Source organism: Calliphora vicina, chromosome 4 (assembly GCF_958450345.1).
Source record: "Calliphora vicina chromosome 4, idCalVici1.1, whole genome shotgun sequence".
In the NCBI taxonomy this organism is placed as follows: Eukaryota; Metazoa; Arthropoda; class Insecta; order Diptera; family Calliphoridae; genus Calliphora; species Calliphora vicina.
The window spans coordinates 91,801,646-91,819,168 of record NC_088783.1 but is presented as its reverse complement, the minus strand read 5'-3'; the positions used below and the strand labels follow the sequence as shown (position 1 = coordinate 91,819,168).

The window sequence follows — 17,523 nt, the reverse complement described above, 5'->3', positions numbered from 1 at the left end:
TAACTGGAATTAATGAGGAACTTCTTCGAAGATGTCATGTTATACTGTCGGCAATAAACAGTAAAAATAATATAAATGGAGATAAATTTGAATCCTATGCCAAAGAAACCTTTAACCTTTTACGTTCCTTGTATGAATGGAGAGAACTTACTCCTACTGTGCACAAAGTTCTTCGACATGGTCGTGAGATTATAGAATCGAATCTTCTCCCACTAGGTGAACTAACTGAAGAGGCACAGGAAGCGAGAAATTCCGATTTTAAACACATACTGTTTTTTAATACAAGAAAGTGTTCCAGGCAGTCGCAAAACGAAGATCTCATAAATTATCTTATGTTGCTTTCTGATCCTGTACTATCTTCAATTAGAAATAAATGGAGCAGGGACAGAAATTTATCATATGAAAACGAAGAGCTCAAAGAAGTACTAGATCTATTCGATGTAAATGAATATATTGTTGAAATAAAATAAAACATATTTAAAAATAAAAAAATTGTGTATTTAATTAATATCGTATACAAACATAGAATTCAAACCGGCCCAATTACTGCTAATTTATGGTAGGACCCATATTATGGCCTACAATATAAGGATAAGAATGTTCAAATAATATATATCTAAATGAAGATTAACCTACACGAAAATAAATATTATTTGTTTTTACTGCGAAAAATGCATTATACCAACTTTTCTTTAAGGTCAGTATACGTTTGAATTCATTAGTTACATTTAATATGTAAGTATACACATTTTGCATGCAATATATGAAAAAACGTTCAAATTTTTCAAAGGCGGCAAGGTTTGTGGAGCTTCTGAGTAGTAGATATATGCTTTTTGTATAAGTATTTGATATTGGTAAAAACCTTAGGACTTGTAGATTCATATTTTAATAAAATTAAAGAATTGAATTAATTTTTTGAACGTCGTTTACCTTAAAAACTAAAAAAAAATATAATATGGTGATTTTCCATGAAGAAAAATATAAAATTTGATTTAATGTAAAATTTTAACGGTTAAAGATATCATAACAAAATTGGGAACTAATTTAGATCCAAATGTCCTTAAATTAATGACATTATAATTTTTGACATTTTTTTTTTTCAAATACCGAAATTCCTAAAACGGAGAAAATGTGTTCCAAAAACTGAGTTTTTTTTAGAAAAGTGCCTACTGTGACGCTATTTACCGTGTGATAGTAAAACAACTTTCTAAGTATTTAAACAACATACAGGTTTATACAAATACGGAACCTTTTCGAGGATCGGTGCTTTGCCTTTTTAGAATTTTTTACGGAAACCTAAATATTTTTTTTAAAATTGTCCAAGTTTGGATAGGTCTGGGGGATACAGTGTCCGCTTAAGTGAGCCCAATTTTACTTTACATGCTTTTGCATTAAGTTTTCTTTCCGAAACATATAAAAATTGTATATAGTCCCAAAGAAAATTTGTTTCTACAAAAGAAAAAATATAGGGACTTTTTTAGGAAAAATCGTAAAAAATTAGGCCCATTTTACATGTTCCAACTTTGGATGCGTGTAACTTTTTACACGGACGAGATAACTGTTACCAAGTTTTTTTTATTTTATTTAGAATTTTATTGCCAATATAGCTGATATTTTGAAAAAAAATTCGACCCTCCGTAGGGCCGCCATATCTAAAAAACAAAAAAATCGAGCAAAATTAAAAAATAAAATAAATAAACCTAAATATCTCTTCAACTGAAGGAGATAACCTACACATGTAAGCGTATTTTTTGTAGATCTTCTCAAGGACTATTATATTTTAAATTTCAGATCAATGAATTTTTGGGGATTTTTTTAAAAATTTTTTGAGACCCGAGGTGACCAACTTTGAGGGGGCACAAACTGGCCCGTATTACCTAATTCAACTCAAAAACACCTCAGCTCTAACCATGTGAAATTTTGTAATAATATCTCCAATAGTTCCCGAGATACCGAATTATTTCCAAAAAAAAAAGGTTTCTAAACTACTGTGCAATGAGTAATTCCAGCATGTAAGTTTTTTAGATGATAGTCTTGAACAATTTTATATGCAATAGGGCTGTCTTTATGGAGTATGATTTGATGCTGACTATCATAAGGCAAGTTAGCTTTATTGAATCTGCCGCCTACTCGCAAAATACCACGCTCATCTAAAAAGGGTGACAATCGTTTTATCTTTTTGCTGGTAACATCACAGTCTGGCAACCCTCAAGTGTAAATTAAAATTTTTTGCTTGTTCTCTTACGACTTCTTAAATTTAATTATTTTATACATCAAATTTTTTTATTCTCGTGATTTAATTGACACTATATTTATTGTGAAGAGTGGTTAATAGTGCAGTGATATTATCTGGTGTGTATATCATACATTTCATTTGTGTTATTATTTTGATATATTGTGCCCAATTATAATTGTGTTTTGCTTTTGCTTTTTTGAAGCTTTTTGCTTGTTTGTTTTGATTATTCAATTCTACCGTATCGTTGATACCTTTTGATTTATTTTTTTCAACTACTGAATTTAATAGCATACCTTAGGGCTTTTATTTAATTTTTCTGTTTGTCGTCTTATTATTACACTGTGAGAAATGTCCTGTTCATTTGAAAATTGCAAAGTTCGCAATGAGGACCGCCTTTTAGTATGCTGGATGTGTGATACACTTGTCCATTTCCAGTGTGCCGGATTTAAAGGAAGGGATTACGATAGGATCATTGATAGGTCGAATGGACTCAGGTGGTCCTGCAGTAAATGTAGAACGTTTGATGTCAATTTCCATAAACTTTTTAGCGATGCTAAGGCAGGATTTTCTGACATCATTAGGGACTTTTCCATACTAAATGATAAACATAAAAAAGTTGAAGACCTTTTTACTAACTTCGATCTTTCGCAATTAGCGGGAGTTTCCCCAAAAAGGAAGAAAACTTCATCGAGGTTGAATGTGGAAATATACCGTTCCCCGGTGACTCCTGTTTCTTTCGAGTCCATTAGGGTTGGACCAACTGTTGAACCTGGAGATATTCCATCCATTTCTATTACTGGGGTAGGAGATGAAACCACAACACCAAAGATATCACCCATTACTCCAGTGAGTTCTTCTGATCCTGGTATAGGATTTAATCGTTGTACCACCGCGTAAGACAGTCTTTTTATCAAGATTTGATCCTGATACTACCGTCGAGGCTTTAGTTAAATTTATTAAAAATCATAGTAAAGGTTTTAATGATTCGGATTTTATTGTTCAGAAATTTAAATTTTCTCAGCCTAGGGATATATCATCTTTTAAGATTATAGCTCCCATAAAGTTATTTGACATATTAGTAGACAAATCTATCTGGCCTGATGGTGCCCTAGTTAGGGAATTTATTCATAGAGATAGACCGAGAACTAATAGAGTGGCTACCTTATCAAAAAACTAACTGTTGAAAATGATTCTTTATCGATTTTATACCAAAACGTTATGGGATTGAATACCAAATTGAGTGATGTTTACGGTAAAAGTGTAGGTTGCGATTATAATGTTGTTGCTTTTTGTGAAACTTGGTTGAATCATGGGGTTGACGATAGTGAGATTTTTTGTGGAAATTATCAGGTTTATAGGAATGACAGGTATGCTGATATTGATGAATATAAGAAAAAAGGTGGAGGTGTTTTAATTGCTGTTCATAGTTCTATTGCATCTGAGTGTTTTGAATTTTCATATCAGATCAATGTTGAATTCTTATGTGTTCGATTATCTTTTATGAATACCTGTATATTTATTACATGTTCGTATATTCCGGCTAACTCCCCCCCTGATGTTTATTTACAACACTCCAAGTTGATTGGTGTCATAGCATCTAAACTATCTGCTAAGGATTCAGATAGATTCATTCATATTTGAGTTGAAGATGAAGTCTGTTAACTACAATATACGAAGATTTCAATCCAAATTTGCTACTTGGTTAGAATGTTTTATTGAAATAAAAACAACTAATGCAAGAGCCCCCTGTAAATCATACGAAGACCTAGGAGACAAATCTAAAAAAATGAGGCTATCAGATATATTATCTACCCATTCGGATGCTGAAGTCAAGGATTCTTTTAAAGAAGTGCTGAGAAGAAATAAACAACTTGCAGAAGCAACACAAATAGCAGACATTCTTCCTGATGCATCACCGAAACGTCTAAAGCGAATAGTTAAAAGTATTCCAACACCTTCTCCAGAGTCAGAATTTTCTGAAGATGAAGCTATTGCCCTTATGCTGGAAGTAGGACTCAGTAAAAATAAATACATTAAACTAAGTAAGGCATTATCTGATAAGGGATGTTCGATTCTACCAGGATATAATGCATTATGGGATACGAAGAAGACTATTATACCATCGCCAATTGAAGTAACTAATGATGGAGCAATAGTTGAATTGCCTGCAATCCTGAAAAATACAGCTATAAGACTTCTTGCAACATTTTCGAGAAACCAAGCGAAGGAACTTAATAAATCCAATTTAACACTAATATGCAAATGGGGATGTGATGGCTTATCAACATTGATGGAATACAAACAAGTATCTGGAACACATACTACTTCTAACTACAAAAGTGTCTTTATGGCATCACTGGTTCCACTGCGCCTAAGGAATGATTCAATTGTTGCCTCGACATCAGCCAATAGTATCAACTATGTATGGAGAAACAAAACCCCTGGATCTAAAGCTTTCTGTAGACCAATCAGATTTCAATATGGCTGACTTCCAAAATGTATCAATACAAAGTTTGTATGCAGTTCTCCTACAGTATTTTAATTATGTACATATTTAAACTTCCTAAACAATGCAACTATGTACATTGTTTACATTTACATTTACGATATGAAATGAACATAATGCAAATTATCATTTTTTTCACTGAAAAATATATAAAAGTATTTATTTGGTGCTTATATTAAGGCCCTAATTTTATAAATCACGTCACCAAAGTAATATTTATATGGAAAGCTAAAACAAAATTTCAAACATTTTTAAAATTTGTTTTTGTTTTATATACAAAATTTTCAAATTATGAAAGGCAAATCAACACTTGAATTTTGATGCGTTTGTTCTGTTAAGAATTTGTATATAAAACAATAACAACATTTTCAAATTTTTGAAATTTTTCCACAAAAATATCACTTGGTGACGTGATTTACAAAATTAGGGCCTAAGTTTTTTATCCAAAAAAAAAATAATATTACTTCCATTTGTGAGTCTGCCATTCTCTATATTCTTTTCTTTTTTTATTTGTGTGCGTAAATAGAAAATTATCAAAGAAAGCATCAACTATAAAACCGATGCGTGATTGCTTTTTTACTGCGTTCAAAATACTTATTGGCGGCATTTTGAAATAGTATACACAGTAAGCATTTTGTATGCCGGCATTATGAAACAGTATACTTTGTTCAAATACAAAGCAACTAACATTTTGGAAGTCAGCCTATCTCAAAGAAAATAAGTCAGTTACAAAAGACTGGGTTGATAGCATTAATCGCTCAACAGAAAATTTGCATACCCTTTGTATTGAAATCCATGGTTACTATATTACCATACAGTTCGAGCTTCAACTAACGATGATTGATGGAAAAGTATGTAATGCAATAACGGAAACAGATTCCGCGTGGAAATGCTTTTTATGCGGAATGACGACATCAATTAACAAAGATGTACTTCAATTCGGAATATCTCCCCTACATGCACGGATACGCTTTTTAGAACACATGCTTCACATTGCATATGATCTAAAATACAGAAGCATACCTGGAAACCAAACGAAGATGGTTAGAAATAACAAAGAACTCATGGAAATGAGAGCAAACGAAAAACGGAGAATTCAAAAAGAGTTTAAAGAGATAACTGTCTTAAATATAGACAAACCACTTATTGGATACGGCAGTACAAATGATGGGAATACGGCAAGAAGGTTTTTCCAAAATTACGAAATAACATCGACAATAACTGGAATTAATGAGGAACTTCTTCGAAGATGTCATGTTATACTGTCGGCAATAAACAGTAAAAATAATATAAATGGAGATAAATTTGAATCCTATGCCAAAGAAACCTTTAACCTTTTACGTTCCTTGTATGAATGGAGAGAACTTACTCCTACTGTGCACAAAGTTCTTCGACATGGTCGTGAGATTATAGAATCGAATCTTCTCCCACTAGGTGAACTAACTGAAGAGGCACAGGAAGCGAGAAATTCCGATTTTAAACACATACTGTTTTTATACCCTTCAGCTTCGTGAGAAGGGTATATATAAGTTTGTCACTCCGTTTGTAATTTCTATATTTTTCATTTCCGACCCTATAAAGTATATATATTCTGGATCCTTATAGATAGCGGAGTCGATTAAGCCATGTCCGTCTGTCTGTCTGTCTGTCTGTCTGTCTGTCCGTCTGTCTGTCTGTCTGTCTGTCTGTCTGTCTGTCTGTCTGTCTGTCTGTCTGTTGAAATCAGTTTTCTGAAGACCTCAGATATCTTCGGGATCCAAATCTTCAATAATTCTGTCAGACATGCTTTCGAGAATTTTGCTATTTAAAATCAGCAAAATCGGTCCACAAATGGCTGAGATATGAGGAAAAAACCAAGACAACCTCGATTTTTTACCTATATCTGGATTACTAAGACATTAATATAGACAATATGGATATCTAATGATAGATATTTCAAAGACATTTGCAACGACGTATATAAGACCATAGTAAGTTGGACCTACAATGGGTCAAAATCGGGAAAAAAATTTTTAACCCGAATTTTTTTTTTTCAAAAAAAAAAAATTTAAAAAACCAAAAAAAAATTTTTTAAAATTTAAAAAAAAAAAATTTTTAAATTTAAAAAAAAAAATTAAATTTAAAAAAATAAAAATTTAAAATAACAATCGAAAAAATTTTTTTCCAAAAAATTAAAAAAACAACTAAAAAAAAATTAAATTTTGTTTACCTAAAAATATTTTAAATTTTTAAGTATAATTTGGTGAAGGGTATATAAGATTCGGCACAGCCGAATATAGCACTCTTACTTGTTTAATACAAGAAAGTGTTCCAGGCAGTCGCAAAACGAAGATCTCATAAATTATCTTATGTTGCTTTCTGATCCTGTACTATCTTCAATTAGAAATAAATGGAGCAGGGACAGAAATTTATCATATGAAAACGAAGAGCTCAAAGAAGTACTAGATCTATTCGATGTAAATGAATATATTGTTGAAATAAAATAAAACATATTTAAAAATAAAAAAATTGTGTATTTAATTAATATCGTATACAAACATAGAATTCAAACCGGCCCAATTACTGCTAATTTATGGTAGGACCCATATTATGGCCTACAATATAAGGATAAGAATGTTCAAATAATATATATCTAAATGAAGATTAACCTACACGAAAATAAATATTATTTGTTTTTACTGCGAAAAATGCATTATACCAACTTTTCTTTAAGGTCAGTATACGTTTGAATTCATTAGTTACATTTAATATGTAAGTATACACATTTTGCATGCAATATATGAAAAAACGTTCAAATTTTTCAAAGGCGGCAAGGTTTGTGGAGCTTCTGAGTAGTAGATATATGCTTTTTGTATAAGTATTTCATATTGGTAAAAACCTTAGGACTTGTAGATTCATATTTTAATAAAATTAAAGAATTGAATTAATTTTTTGAACGTCGTTTACCTTAAAAACTAAAAAAAAATATAATATGGTGATTTTCCATGAAGAAAAATATAAAATTTGATTTAATGTAAAATTTTAACGGTTAAAGATATCATAACAAAATTGGGAACTAATTTAGATCCAAATGTCCTTAAATTAATGACATTATAATTTTTGACATTTTTTTTTTTCAAATACCGAAATTCCTAAAACGGAGAAAATGTGTTCCAAAAACTGAGTTTTTTTAGAAAAGTGCCTACTGTGACGCTATTTACCGTGTGATAGTAAAACAACTTTCTAAGTATTTAAACAACATACAGGTTTATACAAATACGGAACCTTTTCGAGGATCGGTGCTTTGCCTTTTTAGAATTTTTTACGGAAACCTAAATATTTTTTTTAAAATTGTCCAAGTTTGGATAGGTCTGGGGGATACAGTGTCCGCTTAAGTGAGCCCAATTTTACTTTACATGCTTTTGCATTAAGTTTTCTTTCCGAAACATATAAAAATTGTATATAGTCCCAAAGAAAATTTGTTTCTACAAAAGAAAAAATATAGGGACTCTTTTAGGAAAAATCGTAAAAAATTAGGCCCATTTTACATGTTCCAACTTTGGATGCGTGTAACTTTTTACACGGACGAGATAACTGTTACCAAGTTTTTTTTATTTTATTTAGAATTTTATTGCCAATATAGCTGATATTTTGAAAAAAAATTCGACCCTCCGTAGGGCCGCCATATCTAAAAAACAAAAAAATCGAGCAAAATTAAAAAAAAAAATAAATAAACCTAAATATCTCTTCAACTGAAGGAGATAACCTACACATGTAAGCGTATTTTTTGTAGATCTTCTCAAGGACTATTATATTTTAAATTTCAGATCAATGAATTTTTGGGGATTTTTTTAAAAATTTTTTGAGACCCGAGGTGACCAACTTTGAGGGGGCACAAACTGGCCCGTATTACCTAATTCAACTCAAAAACACCTCAGCTCTAACCATGTGAAATTTTGTAATAATATCTCCAATAGTTCCCGAGATACCGAATTATTTCCAAAAAAAAAAAGGTTTCTAAACTACTGTGCAATGAGTAATTCCAGCATGTAAGTTTTTTAGATGACAGTCTTGAACAATTTTATATGCAATAGGGCTGTCTTTATGGAGTATGATTTGATGCTGACTATCATAAGGCAAGTTAGCTTTATTGAATCTGCCGCCTACTCGCAAAATACCACGCTCATCTAAAAAGGGTGACAATCGTTTTATCTTTTTGCTGGTAACATCACAGTCTGGCAACCCTCAAGTGTAAATTAAAATTTTTTGCTTGTTCTCTTACGACTTCTTAAATTTAATTATTTTATACATCAAATTTTTTTATTCTCGTGATTTAATTGACACTATATTTATTGTGAAGAGTGGTTAATAGTGCAGTGATATTATCTGGTGTGTATATCATACATTTCATTTGTGTTATTATTTTGATATATTGTGCCCAATTATAATTGTGTTTTGCTTTTGCTTTTTTGAAGCTTTTTGCTTGTTTGTTTTGATTATTCAATTCTACCGTATCGTTGATACCTTTTGATTTATTTTTTTCAACTACTGAATTTAATAGCATACCTTAGGGCTTTTATTTAATTTTTCTGTTTGTCGTCTTATTATTACACTGTGAGAAATGTCCTGTTCATTTGAAAATTGCAAAGTTCGCAATGAGGACCGCCTTTTAGTATGCTGGATGTGTGATACACTTGTCCATTTCCAGTGTGCCGGATTTAAAGGAAGGGATTACGATAGGATCATTGATAGGTCGAATGGACTCAGGTGGTCCTGCAGTAAATGTAGAACGTTTGATGTCAATTTCCATAAACTTTTTAGCGATGCTAAGGCAGGATTTTCTGACATCATTAGGGACTTTTCCATACTAAATGATAAACATAAAAAAGTTGAAGACCTTTTTACTAACTTCGATCTTTCGCAATTAGCGGGAGTTTCCCCAAAAAGGAAGAAAACTTCATCGAGGTTGAATGTGGAAATATACCGTTCCCCGGTGACTCCTGTTTCTTTCGAGTCCATTAGGGTTGGACCAACTGTTGAACCTGGAGATATTCCATCCATTTCTATTACTGGGGTAGGAGCTGAAACCACAACACCAAAGATATCACCCATTACTCCAGTGAGTTCTTCTGATCCTGGTATAGGATTTAATCGTTGTACCACCGCGTAAGACAGTCTTTTTATCAAGATTTGATCCTGATACTACCGTCGAGGCTTTAGTTAAATTTATTAAAAATCATAGTAAAGGTTTTAATGATTCGGATTTTATTGTTCAGAAATTTAAATTTTCTCAGCCTAGGGATATATCATCTTTTAAGATTATAGCTCCCATAAAGTTATTTGACATATTAGTAGACAAATCTATCTGGCCTGATGGTGCCCTAGTTAGGGAATTTATTCATAGAGATAGACCGAGAACTAATAGAGTGGCTACCTTATCAAAAAACTAACTGTTGAAAATGATTCTTTATCGATTTTATACCAAAACGTTATGGGATTGAATACCAAATTGAGTGATGTTTACGGTAAAAGTGTAGGTTGCGATTATAATGTTGTTGCTTTTTGTGAAACTTGGTTGAATCATGGGGTTGACGATAGTGAGATTTTTTGTGGAAATTATCAGGTTTATAGGAATGACAGGTATGCTGATATTGATGAATATAAGAAAAAAGGTGGAGGTGTTTTAATTGCTGTTCATAGTTCTATTGCATCTGAGTGTTTTGAATTTTCATATCAGATCAATGTTGAATTCTTATGTGTTCGATTATCTTTTATGAATACCTGTATATTTATTACATGTTCGTATATTCCGGCTAACTCCCCCCCTGATGTTTATTTACAACACTCCAAGTTGATTGGTGTCATAGCATCTAAACTATCTGCTAAGGATTCAGATAGATTCATTCATATTTGAGTTGAAGATGAAGTCTGTTAACTACAATATACGAAGATTTCAATCCAAATTTGCTACTTGGTTAGAATGTTTTATTGAAATAAAAACAACTAATGCAAGAGCCCCCTGTAAATCATACGAAGACCTAGGAGACAAATCTAAAAAAATGAGGCTATCAGATATATTATCTACCCATTCGGATGCTGAAGTCAAGGATTCTTTTAAAGAAGTGCTGAGAAGAAATAAACAACCTGCAGAAGCAACACAAATAGCAGACATTCTTCCTGATGCATCACCGAAACGTCTAAAGCGAATAGTTAAAAGTATTCCAACACCTTCTCCAGAGTCAGAATTTTCTGAAGATGAAGCTATTGCCCTTATGCTGGAAGTAGGACTCAGTAAAAATAAATACATTAAACTAAGTAAGGCATTATCTGATAAGGGATGTTCGATTCTACCAGGATATAATGCATTATGGGATACGAAGAAGACTATTATACCATCGCCAATTGAAGTAACTAATGATGGAGCAATAGTTGAATTGCCTGCAATCCTGAAAAATACAGCTATAAGACTTCTTGCAACATTTTCGAGAAACCAAGCGAAGGAACTTAATAAATCCAATTTAACACTAATATGCAAATGGGGATGTGATGGCTTATCAACATTGATGGAATACAAACAAGTATCTGGAACACATACTACTTCTAACTACAAAAGTGTCTTTATGGCATCACTGGTTCCACTGCGCCTAAGGAATGATTCAATTGTTGCCTCGACATCAGCCAATAGTATCAACTATGTATGGAGAAACAAAACCCCTGGATCTAAAGCTTTCTGTAGACCAATCAGATTTCAATATGGCTGACTTCCAAAATGTATCAATACAAAGTTTGTATGCAGTTCTCCTACAGTATTTTAATTATGTACATATTTAAACTTCCTAAACAATGCAACTATGTACATTGTTTACATTTACATTTACGATATGAAATGAACATAATGCAAATTATCATTTTTTTCACTGAAAAATATATAAAAGTATTTATTTGGTGCTTATATTAAGGCCCTAATTTTATAAATCACGTCACCAAAGTAATATTTATATGGAAAGCTAAAACAAAATTTCAAACATTTTTAAAATTTGTTTTTGTTTTATATACAAAATTTTCAAATTATGAAAGGCAAATCAACACTTGAATTTTGATGCGTTTGTTCTGTTAAGAATTTGTATATAAAACAATAACAACATTTTCAAATTTTTGAAATTTTTCCACAAAAATATCACTTGGTGACGTGATTTACAAAATTAGGGCCTAAGTTTTTTATCCAAAAAAAAAATAATATTACTTCCATTTGTGAGTCTGCCATTCTCTATATTCTTTTCTTTTTTTATTTGTGTGCGTAAATAGAAAATTATCAAAGAAAGCATCAACTATAAAACCGATGCGTGATTGCTTTTTTACTGCGTTCAAAATACTTATTGGCGGCATTTTGAAATAGTATACACAGTAAGCATTTTGTATGCCGGCATTATGAAACAGTATACTTTGTTCAAATACAAAGCAACTAACATTTTGGAAGTCAGCCTATCTCAAAGAAAATAAGTCAGTTACAAAAGACTGGGTTGATAGCATTAATCGCTCAACAGAAAATTTGCATACCCTTTGTATTGAAATCCATGGTTACTATATTAACATACAGTTCGAGCTTCAACTAACGATGATTGATGGAAAAGTATGTAATGCAATAACGGAAACAGATTCCGCGTGGAAATGCTTTTTATGCGGAATGACGACATCAATTAACAAAGATGTACTTCAATTCGGAATATCTCCCCTACATGCACGGATACGCTTTTTAGAACACATGCTTCACATTGCATATGATCTAAAATACAGAAGCATACCTGGAAACCAAACGAAGATGGTTAGAAATAACAAAGAACTCATGGAAATGAGAGCAAACGAAAAACGGAGAATTCAAAAAGAGTTTAAAGAGATAACTGTCTTAAATATAGACAAACCACTTATTGGATACGGCAGTACAAATGATGGGAATACGGCAAGAAGGTTTTTCCAAAATTACGAAATAACATCGACAATAACTGGAATTAATGAGGAACTTCTTCGAAGATGTCATGTTATACTGTCGGCAATAAACAGTAAAAATAATATAAATGGAGATAAATTTGAATCCTATGCCAAAGAAACCTTTAACCTTTTACGTTCCTTGTATGAATGGAGAGAACTTACTCCTACTGTGCACAAAGTTCTTCGACATGGTCGTGAGATTATAGAATCGAATCTTCTCCCACTAGGTGAACTAACTGAAGAGGCACAGGAAGCGAGAAATTCCGATTTTAAACACATACTGTTTTTTAATACAAGAAAGTGTTCCAGGCAGTCGCAAAACGAAGATCTCATAAATTATCTTATGTTGCTTTCTGATCCTGTACTATCTTCAATTAGAAATAAATGGAGCAGGGACAGAAATTTATCATATGAAAACGAAGAGCTCAAAGAAGTACTAGATCTATTCGATGTAAATGAATATATTGTTGAAATAAAATAAAACATATTTAAAAATAAAAAAATTGTGTATTTAATTAATATCGTATACAAACATAGAATTCAAACCGGCCCAATTACTGCTAATTTATGGTAGGACCCATATTATGGCCTACAATATAAGGATAAGAATGTTCAAATAATATATATCTAAATGAAGATTAACCTACACGAAAATAAATATTATTTGTTTTTACTGCGAAAAATGCATTATACCAACTTTTCTTTAAGGTCAGTATACGTTTGAATTCATTAGTTACATTTAATATGTAAGTATACACATTTTGCATGCAATATATGAAAAAACGTTCAAATTTTTCAAAGGCGGCAAGGTTTGTGGAGCTTCTGAGTAGTAGATATATGCTTTTTGTATAAGTATTTGATATTGGTAAAAACCTTAGGACTTGTAGATTCATATTTTAATAAAATTAAAGAATTGAATTAATTTTTTGAACGTCGTTTACCTTAAAAACTAAAAAAAAATATAATATGGTGATTTTCCATGAAGAAAAATATAAAATTTGATTTAATGTAAAATTTTAACGGTTAAAGATATCATAACAAAATTGGGAACTAATTTAGATCCAAATGTCCTTAAATTAATGACATTATAATTTTTGACATTTTTTTTTTTTCAAATACCGAAATTCCTAAAACGGGGAAAATGTGTTCCAAAAACTGAGTTTTTTTAGAAAAGTGCCTACTGTGACGCTATTTACCGTGTGATAGTAAAACAACTTTCTAAGTATTTAAACAACATACAGGTTTATACAAATACGGAACCTTTTCGAGGATCGGTGCTTTGCCTTTTTAGAATTTTTTACGGAAACCTAAATATTTTTTTTAAAATTGTCCAAGTTTGGATAGGTCTGGGGGATACAGTGTCCGCTTAAGTGAGCCCAATTTTACTTTACATGCTTTTGCATTAAGTTTTCTTTCCGAAACATATAAAAATTGTATATAGTCCCAAAGAAAATTTGTTTCTACAAAAGAAAAAATATAGGGACTTTTTTAGGAAAAATCGTAAAAAATTAGGCCCATTTTACATGTTCCAACTTTGGATGCGTGTAACTTTTTACACGGACGAGATAACTGTTACCAAGTTTTTTTTATTTTATTTAGAATTTTATTGCCAATATAGCTGATATTTTGAAAAAAAATTCGACCCTCCGTAGGGCCGCCATATCTAAAAAACAAAAAAATCGAGCAAAATTAAAAAAAAAAATAAATAAACCTAAATATCTCTTCAACTGAAGGAGATAACCTACACATGTAAGCGTATTTTTTGTAGATCTTCTCAAGGACTATTATATTTTAAATTTCAGATCAATGAATTTTTGGGGATTTTTTTAAAAATTTTTTGAGACCCGAGGTGACCAACTTTGAGGGGGCACAAACTGGCCCGTATTACCTAATTCAACTCAAAAACACCTCAGCTCTAACCATGTGAAATTTTGTAATAATATCTCCAATAGTTCCCGAGATACCGAATTATTTCCAAAAAAAAAAAGGTTTCTAAACTACTGTGCAATGAGTAATTCCAGCATGTAAGTTTTTTAGATGACAGTCTTGAACAATTTTATATGCAATAGGGCTGTCTTTATGGAGTATGATTTGATGCTGACTATCATAAGGCAAGTTAGCTTTATTGAATCTGCCGCCTACTCGCAAAATACCACGCTCATCTAAAAAGGGTGACAATCGTTTTATCTTTTTGCTGGTAACATCACAGTCTGGCAACCCTCAAGTGTAAATTAAAATTTTTTGCTTGTTCTCTTACGACTTCTTAAATTTAATTATTTTATACATCAAATTTTTTTATTCTCGTGATTTAATTGACACTATATTTATTGTGAAGAGTGGTTAATAGTGCAGTGATATTATCTGGTGTGTATATCATACATTTCATTTGTGTTATTATTTTGATATATTGTGCCCAATTATAATTGTGTTTTGCTTTTGCTTTTTTGAAGCTTTTTGCTTGTTTGTTTTGATTATTCAATTCTACCGTATCGTTGATACCTTTTGATTTATTTTTTTCAACTACTGAATTTAATAGCATACCTTAGGGCTTTTATTTAATTTTTCTGTTTGTCGTCTTATTATTACACTGTGAGAAATGTCCTGTTCATTTGAAAATTGCAAAGTTCGCAATGAGGACCGCCTTTTAGTATGCTGGATGTGTGATACACTTGTCCATTTCCAGTGTGCCGGATTTAAAGGAAGGGATTACGATAGGATCATTGATAGGTCGAATGGACTCAGGTGGTCCTGCAGTAAATGTAGAACGTTTGATGTCAATTTCCATAAACTTTTTAGCGATGCTAAGGCAGGATTTTCTGACATCATTAGGGACTTTTCCATACTAAATGATAAACATAAAAAAGTTGAAGACCTTTTTACTAACTTCGATCTTTCGCAATTAGCGGGAGTTTCCCCAAAAAGGAAGAAAACTTCATCGAGGTTGAATGTGGAAATATACCGTTCCCCGGTGACTCCTGTTTCTTTCGAGTCCATTAGGGTTGGACCAACTGTTGAACCTGGAGATATTCCATCCATTTCTATTACTGGAGTAGGAGATGAAACCACAACACCAAAGATATCACCCATTACTCCAGTGAGTTCTTCTGATCCTGGTATAGGATTTAATCGTTGTACCACCGCGTAAGACAGTCTTTTTATCAAGATTTGATCCTGATACTACCGTCGAGGCTTTAGTTAAATTTATTAAAAATCATAGTAAAGGTTTTAATGATTCGGATTTTATTGTTCAGAAATTTAAATTTTCTCAGCCTAGGGATATATCATCTTTTAAGATTATAGCTCCCATAAAGTTATTTGACATATTAGTAGACAAATCTATCTGGCCTGATGGTGCCCTAGTTAGGGAATTTATTCATAGAGATAGACCGAGAACTAATAGAGTGGCTACCTTATCAAAAAACTAACTGTTGAAAATGATTCTTTATCGATTTTATACCAAAACGTTATGGGATTGAATACCAAATTGAGTGATGTTTACGGTAAAAGTGTAGGTTGCGATTATAATGTTGTTGCTTTTTGTGAAACTTGGTTGAATCATGGGGTTGACGATAGTGAGATTTTTTGTGGAAATTATCAGGTTTATAGGAATGACAGGTATGCTGATATTGATGAATATAAGAAAAAAGGTGGAGGTGTTTTAATTGCTGTTCATAGTTCTATTGCATCTGAGTGTTTTGAATTTTCATATCAGATCAATGTTGAATTCTTATGTGTTCGATTATCTTTTATGAATACCTGTATATTTATTACATGTTCGTATATTCCGGCTAACTCCCCCCTGATATTTATTTACAACACTCCAAGTTGATTGGTGTCATAGCATCTAAACTATCTGCTAAGGATTCATTGATTGTCCTTGGTGACTTCAATTTGCCTAGGGTATCCTGGATTTCTTGCCCGGACATCGGGCGATTGATGCCTTTATCTTCCGCCAGTTTCGTTGATGAATTTTTTAATACGTTGTTTGAACTTTGTCTAATTCAGTATAATAATATTCCTAATTCAAGTGGTAGATTTTTAGACCTCGTCTTTGTTAATTCTCCAAACATATCATTGTCGAGATCATTGCCATTTGTATGTCCTGAGGATATTTACCATCCTACACTTCTAATTTGTCTTGATTTTTCACATTATTTTTGTGACTCTTCCTCAATTATTAACAGCGAAAAACGTTTCAACTTTGGTAGGACGAATGAATATTTACTAAGGAATTTTCTTAGCGTCACGTCTTGGCAATACACTAACGATTTGAATCTTGATATTACTTCTTTTTACTCTGTTCTTTTCAAGGGTTTTGATATCGCCGTGCCATTTACTAATATAGTAAATGTTAATAGTGGTCCTGTTTGGTTTACTAAAGAGCTCAGAAGAGCTAAGAATTTGAAAAGTAAGTTGTTTAGAAAATATATTGAAAATCGGTCAGCGGTTAATTATATTAAATACTCCGTTGCAAGGTCTAAGTTTAATACTTTGAATAATAAATGTTACTCCAATTATTTGCACCAAACGATGGATAGAATTAAAGTTGATCCTAAGAGTTTTTATAGTTTTGTGAATTCTAAACGTAGAATAAGTGGGTTTCCAACATCTATGAGATTCAATGATGTTGAATTGATGGATGGACCTGGTATTTCAAATTTATTTGCTGACTTTTTTAAGGGGATTTATACTACTAATACCTTTTCTTATGATTATCCTTACATTTTAGAGACTTACAATGTCGTTTGTGATTTTCATATTACAGAGAATGAGGTGCTTAATGGATTAAGGAATTTAAAATCATCTAGTTCGCCTG

General features: G+C 31.8%; 2 protein-coding genes across 4 annotated transcripts in view; one reads left to right on the top strand and one right to left on the bottom strand.

Annotated features, from left to right (window-relative positions):
- Positions 1-17,523, bottom strand: part of Tre1 (Trapped in endoderm 1) — a 195,986-nt gene that overhangs the window by 13,467 nt on the left and 164,996 nt on the right. The window lies entirely within an intron of this gene.
- LOC135956605 (uncharacterized) lies at positions 15,304-16,132 on the top strand. Its single transcript, XM_065507141.1, has 2 exons — positions 15,304-15,756; positions 15,827-16,132. Exons 1-2 carry the CDS (start codon positions 15,304-15,306, stop codon positions 16,130-16,132), a joined length of 759 nt encoding a protein of 252 aa, XP_065363213.1.

What these genes read in the sequence shown, in the direction of transcription:
- LOC135956605 (XM_065507141.1), top strand. Translation starts at nt 15,304, where the DNA reads ATGTCCTGTTCATTTGAAAATTGCAAAGTTCGCAATGAGGACCGCCTT. An exon ending in CATCCATTTCTATTACTGGA is followed by an intron (nt 15,757 to 15,826) that starts GTAGGAGATGAA and finishes ATCCTGGTATAG; the next exon opens with GATTTAATCGTTGTACCACC.